Here is a 12,213-nt window from a genome sequence, read left to right as displayed (position 1 = left end):
TACAAAACTAATTGCACATATGGAGTCTAATTCGCGAGACGAATCTAATTAGTCCATGATTTGACAATGTGGTGCTACAGTAACCATTTGCTAATGATGGATTAATTAGATTTAATAGATTCGTCTCGTGAATTAGCATAGGGATTCTGCAATTAGTTTTATAATTAGCTCATGTTTACTTCTCCTAATTAGCATCCGAATAACCGATGTGATACTGCTAAAGTTTAACAACTAGTATCAAACATGTTGCGTGTTGCTGTCAGGGAGAAGACCGATCGACCTGACCGAATTTAAGGCTTGCAAGAGCTGGCTGGACTCGGCAGTCTAGATCCCACTGTCCAACACTACTTTTTCCCCCACAACTGACTATGCACAGTGCTCTACGAACGATCAGTTGGTTGACAGACACTACAAATACACCCCGGCATCCCGCTGTCCGGACAAGCTGTTCAAGCGAAATAAGCCCCCCAACACCAAAGACCATCCCTAGCCTTCTACCTCTACCTCTATCTCTCTCACACACGCACACACACAAAAAAAAGATGACCACAGTGTTGTTTGATCTACTTCTTTTCTTGTCCCAGTCGTGCCTTCTTTTCTTGCACACCGATGCTGTAAGGTCCCATGGAGGTGCTCATCTAAGGTCCCAGCAGGCAGCTGCCCTCATCCAGTGGAAGTCCAGCCTGCAAAGCTCGCCGGCGCTGGACTCATGGATACAGGGAACTAGCCCGTGCAGCAACTGGACAGGCATCACCTGCGGTTTGCTGCACCGTGGCCGCAACTCACCCCTGGTGGTGACTAACATCTCCCTGCCAAACACCGGCATCGATGGACAACTTGGTGAGCTCAATTTCTCGGCACTCCCGTTCCTCTCATATATCGACCTCAAGTACAACAGCTTTCGTGGAGAAATCCCACCGGCCATCGCCTCCCTGCCCATGCTCTCCTTCCTCGATCTTACTGGCAACCTGCTCCATGGGCAGATACCATCCGAGATTGGCAACATGGGACGCCTTAGGCAGTTGCGACTCTCTTTAAACAACATTACAGGCCGTATACCTGCATCCTTTGGGAACATGACAATGCTGGTTCAACTTGTCATCCACCAAAATATGGTTACAGGGCCGATCCCGGAGGAGCTTGGAAAGCTCACTAATCTAGACTATTTGGAGCTAAGTTACACCATGTTAAGCGGTGAAATACCTGAAAGCCTAGGCAACTTGACCAAAATAAGCATCTTGCAACTCTACAACAACCAGCTATCAGGGTCCATACCACCTTCTCTAGGTAAACTTAAGACACTGACGAATCTTGCACTTAGTACCAACTTGTTAAGCGGTCAGATTCCTGAAAGCCTTGGCAACTTGGCCAAATTGACCGTCCTGCACACTTACAGCAACCAGCTATCGGGTTTCATACCATCTGCTCTAGGGAACCTCAGTAATGTGCTTGATCTTGAGCTTGCTAACAACCAGCTAACAGGCCCCATTCCACCAAGCTTGTGGAACCTTACTAGTCTTAATTACCTCGACCTCTCTGAAAACCAGCTTGTGGGTTCCATCGCAAATGAGATTGACGCTTTGGTGAATCTTGACACTTTGTTTCTATCTGTAAACAAGATTTCAGGGTCAATTCCTGCATCTTTGTCGAACCTCACTGGACTGAGAGTGCTATCACTCTTCAGTAACATGCTGTCAGGTCCTTTGCCTCCAGAATTCGCGAAACTGACGTACTTAGTTCAGCTCAGCCTTTTAAACAACTCTCTCTCAGGGGAATTGCCCTCTGATGTTTGCAAAGGGGGAAATCTCCAAGAGTTCAGTGTTGCTAAAAACATGTTCACCGGCCCTATTCCTGAAAGTCTGAAAACGTGCAAGAGCCTCAAGAAAGTTTCCCTGGCTTATAACCAGATAACAGGGGATATATCCAATTTTGGCCCATACCCAGAGCTTGTTAGAGCAAACTTTCAGGCAAACAACCTTCGTGGCCATTTGTCCAAATCCTGGGCTTCAAGTGTCAATCTAACCGTGTTTGTCGCTTCAGAAAACACGATAACTGGAAGCTTGCCATCTGAGTTATCCAACCTAGTAAATTTGGAGATACTTTTACTCCACTCCAATAACCTGAGTGGCAACATACCACCAGAATTGAGCAATTTGTCCAACCTGTATCGGCTCAATTTATCACAAAACCAATTCACAGGTCAGATACCCATTGAATTTGGTCAGATGAGCAATTTACAGTACCTTGATATGTCTGTAAATAAGTTGAGTGGGTTGATACCACAAGAGCTCGGAAGCTGCAGTAAGCTACGATCCTTGAATATTAAACACAACAGCTTGAGTGGAAATTTGCCAATGACCATTGGTAATCTAAGGAACTTGCAGATTGTGTTGGATGTCAGTGAGAATAACCTCACAGGCGGGCTACCTGCGCAACTTGGGAACTTAGTGATGTTGGAGTTCTTGAACCTCTCCCACAATCAATTTAGTGGAAGCATTCCATCCTCCATCGCTAGCATGGTTAGTCTATCTACACTTGATGTGTCATACAACAACTTGGAAGGGCCCCTTCCAGCGGGGCAACTATTCCTCAATGCCTCAACAGGATGGTTCTTCCACAACAAAGGTCTCTGTGGTAACCTCTCAGGTCTGCCAACTTGCCCTTCAACTCCAATAATCGAACACCACAAAGAAAGAATTCACAGATTGTTGTTAGTCATTTCAATTCCTGTGTGCTTAGTTATTATTCTCGCAATTTTTGGTCTAGTTACAATTATTCAGAAAAGAAAACGACCGCAAAATATTATATCTGCAAACAGAATAGATGTGTTCTCAGTGTGGAATTTCGACGGACAACTAGCATTTGAGGATATCATGAGGGCAACAGAATATTTCAACGAGAGGTATATCATTGGCTCAGGAGGGTATGGTACTGTTTACAAAGCTCATCTTCAAGGTGGGAGATCGGTTGCAGTGAAGAAACTTCATCAGATTGAGGAACTGATGAGTGATGAAAAGAGATTCAATAGTGAAATCGAAGTGTTGACAAGGATCCGGCACCGAAGCATTGTCAAACTGTATGGGTTTTGCTCCCATCCGAGATACAAATTCCTAGTATATGATTACATTGATAGAGGGAGCCTTCATGCTATCTTGGAAAATGAGGAGTCAGCAAAGGAGCTAGACTGGCAGAAGCGGGCAACTATTGCAAGAGATGTGGCACAAGCTATGTACTATTTACACCATGAATGCGACCCGCCAATAATCCACCTTGATATTACAAGTAATAACGTGTTGCTTGACACAACTTTCAAGGCTTATGTTTCAGATTTTGGTACTGCAAGAATTATAAAACCTGATTCATCAAATTGGAGCGAACTAGCAGGGACATATGGTTATATTGCCCCAGGTATGTGGTCAATTTTTTTTCTTCTACACAGGAAATATATTGTAACTCTTCTCGCAATAGATTCTGAATTTTATTCTGGTGCTTTCTTTTGATGCAGAGCTTTCGTACACATCAGTGGTGACGGCAAAATGTGATGTTTACAGCTTTGGTGTCGTCCTACTGGAGATTATGATGGGTAGATACCCTAGTGAGCTGCAATCCCTTGCTTCCCTGGGACAGCATCATAGGCTTGAAATGGATATATTGGACCAGCGGCCTCCATTGCCGTCAATGGTGGAGAATGAAGAGATTGCTCTGCTCGTGGAAGTGGCATTTTCTTGCCTGCAAACTTCTCCTCAATCAAGGCCATCAATGCAGGATGTCTATCAGAAACTGGTTCGGCGCGTACCTTCTTCTTTAGCCTCGCCTATCATGCGTCTACATTCAAAGAAATAGTGGGTGAAGAAGTGTAAATCTATTTTTGTTGTCTGAAGCATTACTAGTGTATCACCAATAAGATTCATCCAGTTAGATGTTGAGAAATGTAGTTCAATGGCGCTTGCAAGCTCTTAATACTTCATCAAAAGGAGTAAGGAATATCTCCATCCTTTAGTCTTGACTCAAAATAAGACTTCTTGTTAAGCCATATTATCCAGAAATTACTAGATCTATCACTAGCCTGAAGATCTATCAGGGCTCAAATCAGAGCATGAAATTTCGATCAAAGTGTCAGAACTCAGACGAGGGCATCAGATTGGACCTCAAGAGCAATGAAGTTCAAATTCAGGTGAGAGCTGAACTTGTAGTGGCTGTGGAGGGAGACTTCGGCATTGACAAGACCATGGAGTCGAGGTGGCATTGACGGAGTGCCCGATCAGAGTCCTCTTGACGAGCGGCATGTCTGAGCCACACAAACGCACATGCTTGAAGCCTAGAACAAAGTCTCCATGAGAGTCCTCCAAACCACGACATTGCAGACTTGCATGTCTGATGACGCTCCCGTGCCTGCAGACCGCTGTGCCCGGCAACTGCTCATCACAGCGCGCGCAGGAGATGGGCCGGATTTGCATATCTCCCGTACATACTTGGCATTGGCAACAAGATCGGAAGTGCAGGGTGCCGAGGGGGAATTCGATTGGTTTGGACGCGCGCGCGATCGGAACTCGATGGACACCTAGTGGCGGCCGGCGGGTGCGTGGATTGGTGGAGCGGCGAGCCGGCCGGCGAGGTGCACGCCACGCATCAGATGGAGGTGTTGTGCAGTAGTGCCGTGAGAGGAGAACCGAGAACGGCGTTACTGCATTAGCAAATCGCAGGCGGAACGAGCTACAGCTACCAGCCTACCAGGCACATGTAAGACAACAGACGTGTAAAGAAACTTTTTTTAAAAAAATGCCAATGCGGTTATCAAGTAACTGCATAAATAAAATAAAATTTCATACGTACGTGAGCACTGGAAGCTTGCAGTGCCGTACTTATTCCTTCCGTTTTAAAATGTAAGTGTTTTGATTTTTCTAAACATACACTATATTTAGTTAGTGCATATAAATATTTATAACCAAAACGACTTACAATTTTGGTAAACTAACGATGTTATAGGAATTCATCGTCCCTAGCTACTCGTGTAACGACCAACATCAACCCATCGGCACACCACTTTCGACTTGGCAGCTAAATCTCGGCTTGCTGCTGCTTGGATCTTGCTTGCCGAGTTCGTTCCCAGAAAGCTCCATCAAGGCATTTGTTATTGCCTTGTCCACCTCACGCGTGGATACCTTCATGTACACGATGCATCAACATTAGTGATCAAACGCTGACAGAAAAGACTATATTAATAGAAGCAAATGTGGACCTGTCAGCATATAAATAAAAAAACCATCCTTTTATTTTTTTCCCCCGTATAATATAGTTTTCAGAATACAGTTGGCGGACACATATAGGACACAAAGTGCTGCTTTCAAATTACACCGCCAGCAAGAAAAACAGTTTACTCTCTATTGACGCAGAATTGTAACCATCCGTTGTTGTGAAAAAAAATAGTTGTAAAAAAAAAGAACCACTACTGTTAATTGTTTGCACGGTTTTGAGGAAGTTTGTTTTGAAATAAACTCGGAAAGTTATGAAGGAATAGTACATCGTCACTGGATGACTGGATAATGTTCATCAAATTTTGTGTGCGGCGGTTCTTTGACTTGTCATGGGCCTGAAGTTGAACATTTCTTGGTCCGGGACTAGTTCACAACCACACACAAAATTTTTAAGAAGATATTCCACATCCAACATACACATCAAAGCGTGACATGAACGAAACTAGGCGCGTACCTGGTGGCTTTCCACTCCGACGTCCATCCACATCCCGCCGGCGCAGAAGCACGACCGGATCGCCGTCACCCGGAGCTCCTCCATGGCCTTGAGTCGACGGAGCACCGCCTCGAACACGTCCACCGCCGTCGCGTGGTCCCCGCTCTCGGCTCGCACCTTCACCACCATGTCGTCCCCGCCGCCGCCGCCGGCATTCCTCGCTCCTCCTCCCCTCCAGCGGCTGCTGGCAGCCCGCTCCAGCATCAGCTCCTGGTTCCTCGCGCGGAGCCACCCCTTCCTCCCCTCGAGCTCCCAGATGTAGCCCGCCGCCGCGCCGACGATGTCGTTCTTGCTACCCTGCGCACGGATCAGCCATCAGTGTACTGTGCTCGGATCATCAGTGTGTGTGTTGGTGAGCTGTGAGTAACTTTGGACGAGGCGCCGGGGGGCAGGAGGGCGTGGAGGTCGGCGAAGCCCTGGCTGACGCGCTCCCGCCGCAGCCGCTCGCGCATGATGTGCCGGAACCGCGAGCTTCGCGGCGCCTGCGGCGTCGACGACGGCACGGTGGCAGCCTCCTCGTTCCCGGGCGCCGGGTGCACAGCTGTTCCGGCCGCCGCGGCGTCGTGGTGGACAATGCGTCTCAGGTAATCAAACATCCTCCGGTGAACGTTCACGTTCGCCCCGCTGCCGGCGCCGGAGTTGCTGTGCTGATGACCGCGGCCCATCGGTGACTCCAGCAACGCCGGCGCGCGCTGCCGCTGGTACGCCTCGAACGCGCTGCCCGGCATTGGCAACGCTGCCGCTGGCGGCGGGAGGATCAGGCCGAGGCTCATCAGGTAGTCCTCGCCGAAGTCGGCGTCGTCCTGGCCGAAGTAGAAGAATGGATCCGCCATGTCTCGTGATGCGTTGGCCGCCGGCGCCGCGTGCTGCGCGCGCTCTGCTCGTTGGCGCCACGCGCGTCGCCCGCGCTTATATACGTATCGAAGGCGGAAGCGGAAGCACACGGCGGGCAGAAGCAAGTCAAATTGGCGCTACGCGCGCGGCTTGGTTGACCGGTCCCCGAGCGACGCGGCCACGTTGAAAGCGCACGCGCCGCAGTGCGCCTCCTCTACTTGTCTATCTACACTGTTACCTCGAGAAGCGGACTAGTATAAGTACTCGAAAGCACCGTGCGGGTACGATATTGATATTGTACTAACGCACGTGGCGCGTTTATTTTTTGAAACGGAAAACAATATGCAAAGTGACACCCACGCGCGTTATACTACCGCACGTGCACGATGAAAGAACCAGCCCGCCGCGTGCGGGTGTCTTTGTCGCCGAAGCCGTGTGTACATCTAATTATCTATGCATATCGCGTAGTTGCGTTCAATCGGTCACTATCGATACCTTGACTTCCTCCTCGGAAAAATATAATCTAGTAGGGTTCGACGTCACCCTCTTCGTCACATACGATTTTGTTTAAACCAAAAGAATGTAATAGTGCTGCACAATTCGAGACGATTTCAAGAACAGAATTGAATAAATCATACATACATATGAGTTACAGGTGACTCTCCTTGTTTTCTAATAAAAATAGGGCATGTTTAGTTATTATATCTAGATGCATAATAATATCCATGCACCTGTAAAAGCCAAAACGACCTACAATTTGGACTCTATGCACCTGAAAAAACCAAAACGATCTACAATTTGGAACGGAGGGAGTAGTATAACGACAAGTGGGCTAGATTTTTTTTATGAGCCCTACGTTTGGCTATGAATTAAAAGAAATAGCCAACAGGACGGAGCCAGGAATTTGATTTTTTTTCATGTTAGAGGGGGCTGGTAGCAACTTTTTTTACTCCGCTGAGCACTGTTTTTATCGTTCACGGACAGAAGTAACCCAATCCGTGAATTCCGCGAATTTTGTTCAGGAATTCCAATCAAACAAAATTTGACAAATATATTTTATGGTGCTGAATTTCACAAAAATTCTTCTGACAGGTCCATAGACCCAGGTCCCAATAGACCCGCTTTCCCACAACGCCTGGCCTAACAAGAGGCTCGGCGATACTGCACGCCTGGACCGGCCTAGATGTGCAACGCCAAGCCGAGATCATGAACCAGCCACCGACCAGCGCCTCTGACTAGGAGGCCTGGTCAGGGCCGGACCACAGTTCGACTTCGACCGAGCTCCCCCGACCGGGGATATGCCGAACCAACTCACACCGCTCCCCCGACCGTGGTCGGGACCGACTGGGACCACCGACCTCAGACGCCCGCTCGGTACGGGCCCGGGGAGTAGGTGAAACGGATAAGGAAAGGCACGCAGGTCAACTACAGTATAGAAGACCGTACCGCACCACGCACTGCGCACGCCCCACAAGGTGCCGCCGCAACCTACCCGCCACAACGGAGTGGCCTGACGAGATGAACAGGGATCGAGGATGGTGGCCATACCGTACTCGATGACGTGAGCCTCGATAAGACTAGACAATGCCCGCACTGTCCCTCTCTCTCTCTTGTAAGGCCGTCCCCTTGGACTATAAAAGGGAGTGCGCTCTTTCTCTCTCAATAGAACACTCTGATTTTCTCCAACACATAGCGCACGTTTCAGCCCCGGTCTCTCCCCTCCACTCGGAACAGAGCACGACCGGATCTCGAACACCCCCTTCTCATCCCTCACTTGCTTATACCATTACTGCAAACTTCGAGCACCTGGGCTCAGGAATACAATTGACCTACAGACCCCGAACTGGACGTAGGGTACGTTACCCAAACCAGTATAAATCCTGTGTCATTGTGTGCTAGGCCACATTCGATCTAACGCACGGTAAAACTACGAGCATTTACTTATCGGCTAGATTTCGCACCGACAGTTGGCGCCATCCGTGGGGACGACGTCGTGTGTTCGTGTTTTTGCAGGTCATTGGATGGCCCACCTTCCCGCTACTTTTGGCACGACGAGCTCGAGCGACACGATTCGCTTCGGCTCGCTGGAGTTTCCCGCACCCATGCTCGGTAGGATGTAGGTTTCACCCGTCTTCGCGCCATCCCAGACCTTCCGCTTCGAAAATCTGGACTTCGTCACCGATCAGCTCGGCGTACTCCGCCTCCGCAAGGAGGCGGCCACCCCGGCGTCCCCGGGAGGAGGAGCTCCCTCCATTGACCGCGAGCCGCTCGATGATCTTGATGTGGAGGCGCTCGTGCTCTGCATCGAGTCTGTGTTGGGCTCGAACCCCACGGTGAGTGACGTGGATGCTATCATGTACTCACTGATCAACACTTTCCGCTACCTCTCCGGAGGGACCCCGCTGTCTTCGCCGTGCTCGCCACGCGGCTGGTTCCCCAATGGTCTCGCGTCCCCTGCAGATGCGTACCCACGGGGGCTCTGGAGGATCATGATGTCACCCCTCACCCATGCGAGTTCGTGGGAATGGCGGATTACGCTCCCACCTCCTTGCACGATCTCTACGACAATGAGATAGAGAGCGACGGCTCCAGCATCGGCGACATCATGGTGTCCAGCCATCCTCTGTCCTAGGAGTGTGCCATGGTGGACGCCCTGGGACAGCCACCGGAGGTGGTGGAGTCTCAGCAGACTCACACCCCACCAGATCACCACAGGGAGGCCCTGGCACAGGCCGACCCAGCAGCCACCCACACCGGCACACCCAGCGGCGCGCTCTGAGTCGCACGCGCGCAACCCGACGAGCGGTGCTCCAGGCCGTGCCCGCTAGGTCTAACGCAACATCCTAGCTACGGGGATGACACCCCACAGTTTGCTCGGGCTGGCCAGAATATCGTGACCGCAGCGATGCTTCTGCGCAGCCTCCCAGAGCCTGCCAACCCGCAGGAGCAGGCAATCCACCGGAACCTCTGGGCGCTGCTAGAGACCACCACCGTTCAGTAGGCGGAGAGCTCCGTGGTGTGATGACGGCACGCAGCCTCTTGCCCGACTGGGGCATTGGGGCCGCACCTGTCGAATCGCTCCGTTCGCCCACCACAGCAGCCGCCTCGAGCGGGGCAGGGTGCCGCAATCGCGCTACAGCCCAACCCGTCACCTGCTCCACAGCGTCTGCACGTCCGCGAGCGACTCGGGCCAAATCGTGACGCTCGCAGCATCATCAACACTGGACGCCAGGCTCAGCACGACACCAACGACCACCGAACGACAGCGAGCATAGGTGGCACGGGCCCCAGCAGACCCATCGAAGAGTACGAGGAGACACACCCCAGGCGTGGTGGCCAACCGAGCGATCGGTACAACGACCGAAGTCCCAGCCTGGACGGCCCGGGACCGCAAGCCTTTGGTCGTTGCATCCAAAAAGCGTCATTCCCATGACGCTTCTGACCGCCCACCGATATAGTCAAGTACACTGGGAAGACAAACCCCGGTATACGGCTCGAAGACTTTCAGCTCGCCTACCGAGCCGATGGAGCAGATGATGAGTACTTCATCATCCAGTACCTCCCCATCTGCGTAGGAGAGTTAGTTCAGGCATGGCTCGAATTTCTACCGCCCAACAGCATCCACGACTAGGCGGGCCTCAAGAAGGTTTTCGTCGGGAACTTCCAGGGGACGTATGTCCATCCCAGGGATTCTTGGGACCTCAAGAGCTGCAAGCAAGAGCCCAACGAGTCCCTGCGGGATTACATCCGCAGGTTCTCAAGGCAGTGCAACTCCCTTCCTGATGTCGTCAACGCAGATGTCATCAACGCGTTCCTCTCCACAATCTCGGCTGCCTGAAGCCCCGTACCACCCGCGACCTACTCGACATCGCCACAAACCATGCCTCCAGCGAGGAGGCGGTTGGGGCGATCTTTAGCGGCGGTCAGGACAAGGGCAAGGCCAATAGTGAGGTCCAGGACTAGGGTCCCTCCACGCGGCAAAACAACAAGAAGAAGAAGGACAGTACACAGTGGCCGGGGTGATCTAACTGAAGGACGACGACGGCAACATCCTTACCAACACACGGAACATTGAGTAGTTACGTCGTTTCTTTCCCTAACTCGGTTTCTAACGGTCATTTCCATTCGACACTCGCTCCTACAGCGCCCCAGTCCGAGCACTCTCTGCCTGAGTTGCTCGGGGGCTCCACGGAGGTGCTGTACCAACCCCTTCTTACTTTTGTGCAATCACACACCGCACCCGAATGAAAGGGCATCCCGTTCCTCTAACTGCCCTAAGTAACTTACGCTTCAACCTCCTGACCGATCAAACCCCATCACGACCTACGGTTACAAGCAGCTGAGCCTCGCGGGCCATGCCTAGGTTCTAAAGGTTGCAGCCTACGGTCAATGGGCAGGTTTGAAAGGAAAAGGGTAAAAAGCAGAATTACTTAAGGGAAAAAATGAGGACGGGCGGGACAAGCTCTCCTTCATGATTAATATGATCACAAAGAACTTAAATTGTTCATTCAGGGGCTCTCAATTCCTTGCAAAATTCATCATAATACAAAGAACTAACTACTTCTATGGAATTCTACTACTGCCACCCGAGCCGGTCGGACGACTTGGGCATCTGCCGAGAGACAGGTAAGAAGCAGTAGAATGCTAGTAGAAGGCTACACCGACCCTGTCACGAATGACAGATCCGAATTCCACTCGGGCACGCCCGTTAGGAGCTCCCCGACCCCGTCACTTGAGCCATCAAGGTAAGCAGCGTCAGCTTAACCCCGCCGGTTGCGGAAACCGCGGATGAGGTGATGCCTAAAAACCCGATCGAGGTAATTTTACCAACCCTCTATTTCCTTTCCCATGCATGCATACATTCATCTCATACATACGGTCATTACATTCATTCATTCATCCATCCCATGCATGCATACATTCATTCATTCATACATTCATTCATCTCATACATACGGTCATTGCATTTCATTCATTCATTCATCCATTCCATGCATGCATACATTCATTCGTACATTCATACATTCATCTCATGCATGCAGTCATTGCATTACATTGCTTTGCATCGCGTCACAAAGCAATAGAGGTTCAATCAAAATGAGCTGCGACCGACTGGGGTTCGAAGGCCGGCCCGCGAAGGGCTCGAGGCCTCCTCGCATCAAACGGAGCCAGGAAGAAAAACATATGAGCCCCAGCGGCCCTCGCCTGACCTGCTCAGAAGCGGAAAGGGTCATCTTGACTTCTCGTTCGATCCTGACCTCGAGTCATGCCCATAGAATCTCCATCGAGGGGAGGCTAGCAGGCCACCCGAGTCGGTCTCTAGAAAGGCTCGGGCATCTGCCAGGAGGCGGGTTAAGGAGCAGTGGAATGCCACACGAGGGCTATGCCGACCCCGTTGCGAACAACGGACCCGGATTCCACTCGGACATGCCCGTTACGAGCTCACCGAGCCCATCACTCGAGCCATCGAGGCAAGTGACGTCAACTCAACCCCTCTGGTTGCGGAGACCATGGATGGGGTGACGCATGAAGCTCGGCCGATCCATACCAAGCCCAACAGGGCTCAGAGGCTAGGGCCGCCAGATCCTGACTCAGGAATATGACCGACGACACAAGTCACGGTCGGGAACA

At 51.1% G+C, this 12,213-nt stretch overlaps 2 protein-coding genes across 4 annotated transcripts; one reads left to right on the top strand and one right to left on the bottom strand.

The window, feature by feature from the left end:
• Positions 1–344: 344 nt before the first annotated feature.
• LOC117855044 (uncharacterized) lies at positions 345–4,004 on the top strand. Its single transcript, XM_034737319.2, has 2 exons — positions 345–3,408; positions 3,506–4,004. Exons 1-2 carry the CDS (start codon positions 369–371, stop codon positions 3,841–3,843), a joined length of 3,378 nt encoding a protein of 1,125 aa, XP_034593210.1. The 5' UTR covers positions 345–368; the 3' UTR covers positions 3,844–4,004.
• A 787-nt stretch (positions 4,005–4,791) lies between these two features.
• Positions 4,792–6,786, bottom strand: LOC117855045 (uncharacterized). 3 transcript variants are annotated; one of them, XR_004640414.2, is made up of 4 exons: positions 6,117–6,786; positions 5,710–6,045; positions 5,522–5,618; positions 5,021–5,162 (listed from the first exon to the last, which is right to left on the bottom strand). XR_004640414.2 is itself a non-coding variant. In XM_034737320.2 (3 exons), the coding sequence occupies exons 1-3, from the start codon at positions 6,579–6,581 to the stop codon at positions 5,025–5,027; spliced, it is 939 nt and encodes a 312-aa protein (XP_034593211.1). In that variant the 5' UTR covers positions 6,582–6,770; the 3' UTR covers positions 4,792–5,024. The 3 variants fall into 3 exon arrangements, 2 of the variants coding, with proteins under 2 accessions (XP_034593211.1, XP_072149836.1); XM_034737320.2 differs by lacking the exon at positions 5,522–5,618 and having other exon boundaries at positions 4,792–5,162; positions 6,117–6,770; XM_072293735.1 differs by lacking the exon at positions 5,021–5,162 and having other exon boundaries at positions 5,251–5,618; positions 6,117–6,785.
• Between the last annotated feature and the right edge of the window lie 5,427 nt (positions 6,787–12,213).

This window comes from Setaria viridis, chromosome 5 (assembly GCF_005286985.2).
Source record: "Setaria viridis chromosome 5, Setaria_viridis_v4.0, whole genome shotgun sequence".
Classification (NCBI taxonomy): Eukaryota; Viridiplantae; Streptophyta; class Magnoliopsida; order Poales; family Poaceae; genus Setaria; species Setaria viridis.
Note: the sequence above shows the minus strand (reverse complement) of the source record. Positions and strands in the feature narration are given on the sequence as shown.

Excerpts from the sequence above, each read along its gene's own strand:
- LOC117855044 (XM_034737319.2), top strand. The coding sequence starts at position 369 with ATGCACAGTGCTCTACGAACGATCAGTTGGTTGACAGACACTACAAAT. Across the intron at positions 3,409-3,505 it reads ATATGGTTATATTGCCCCAG|AGCTTTCGTACACATCAGTG; the intron begins GTATGTGGTCAA and ends CTTTTGATGCAG.
- LOC117855045 (XM_034737320.2), bottom strand. The coding sequence starts at position 6,581 with ATGGCGGATCCATTCTTCTACTTCGGCCAGGACGACGCCGACTTCGGC. Across the intron at positions 6,046-6,116 it reads CCCCCGGCGCCTCGTCCAAA|GGTAGCAAGAACGACATCGT; the intron begins GTTACTCACAGC and ends ATCCGTGCGCAG. Across the intron at positions 5,163-5,709 it reads TCGGAGTGGAAAGCCACCAG|GTATCCACGCGTGAGGTGGA; the intron begins GTACGCGCCTAG and ends GTGTACATGAAG.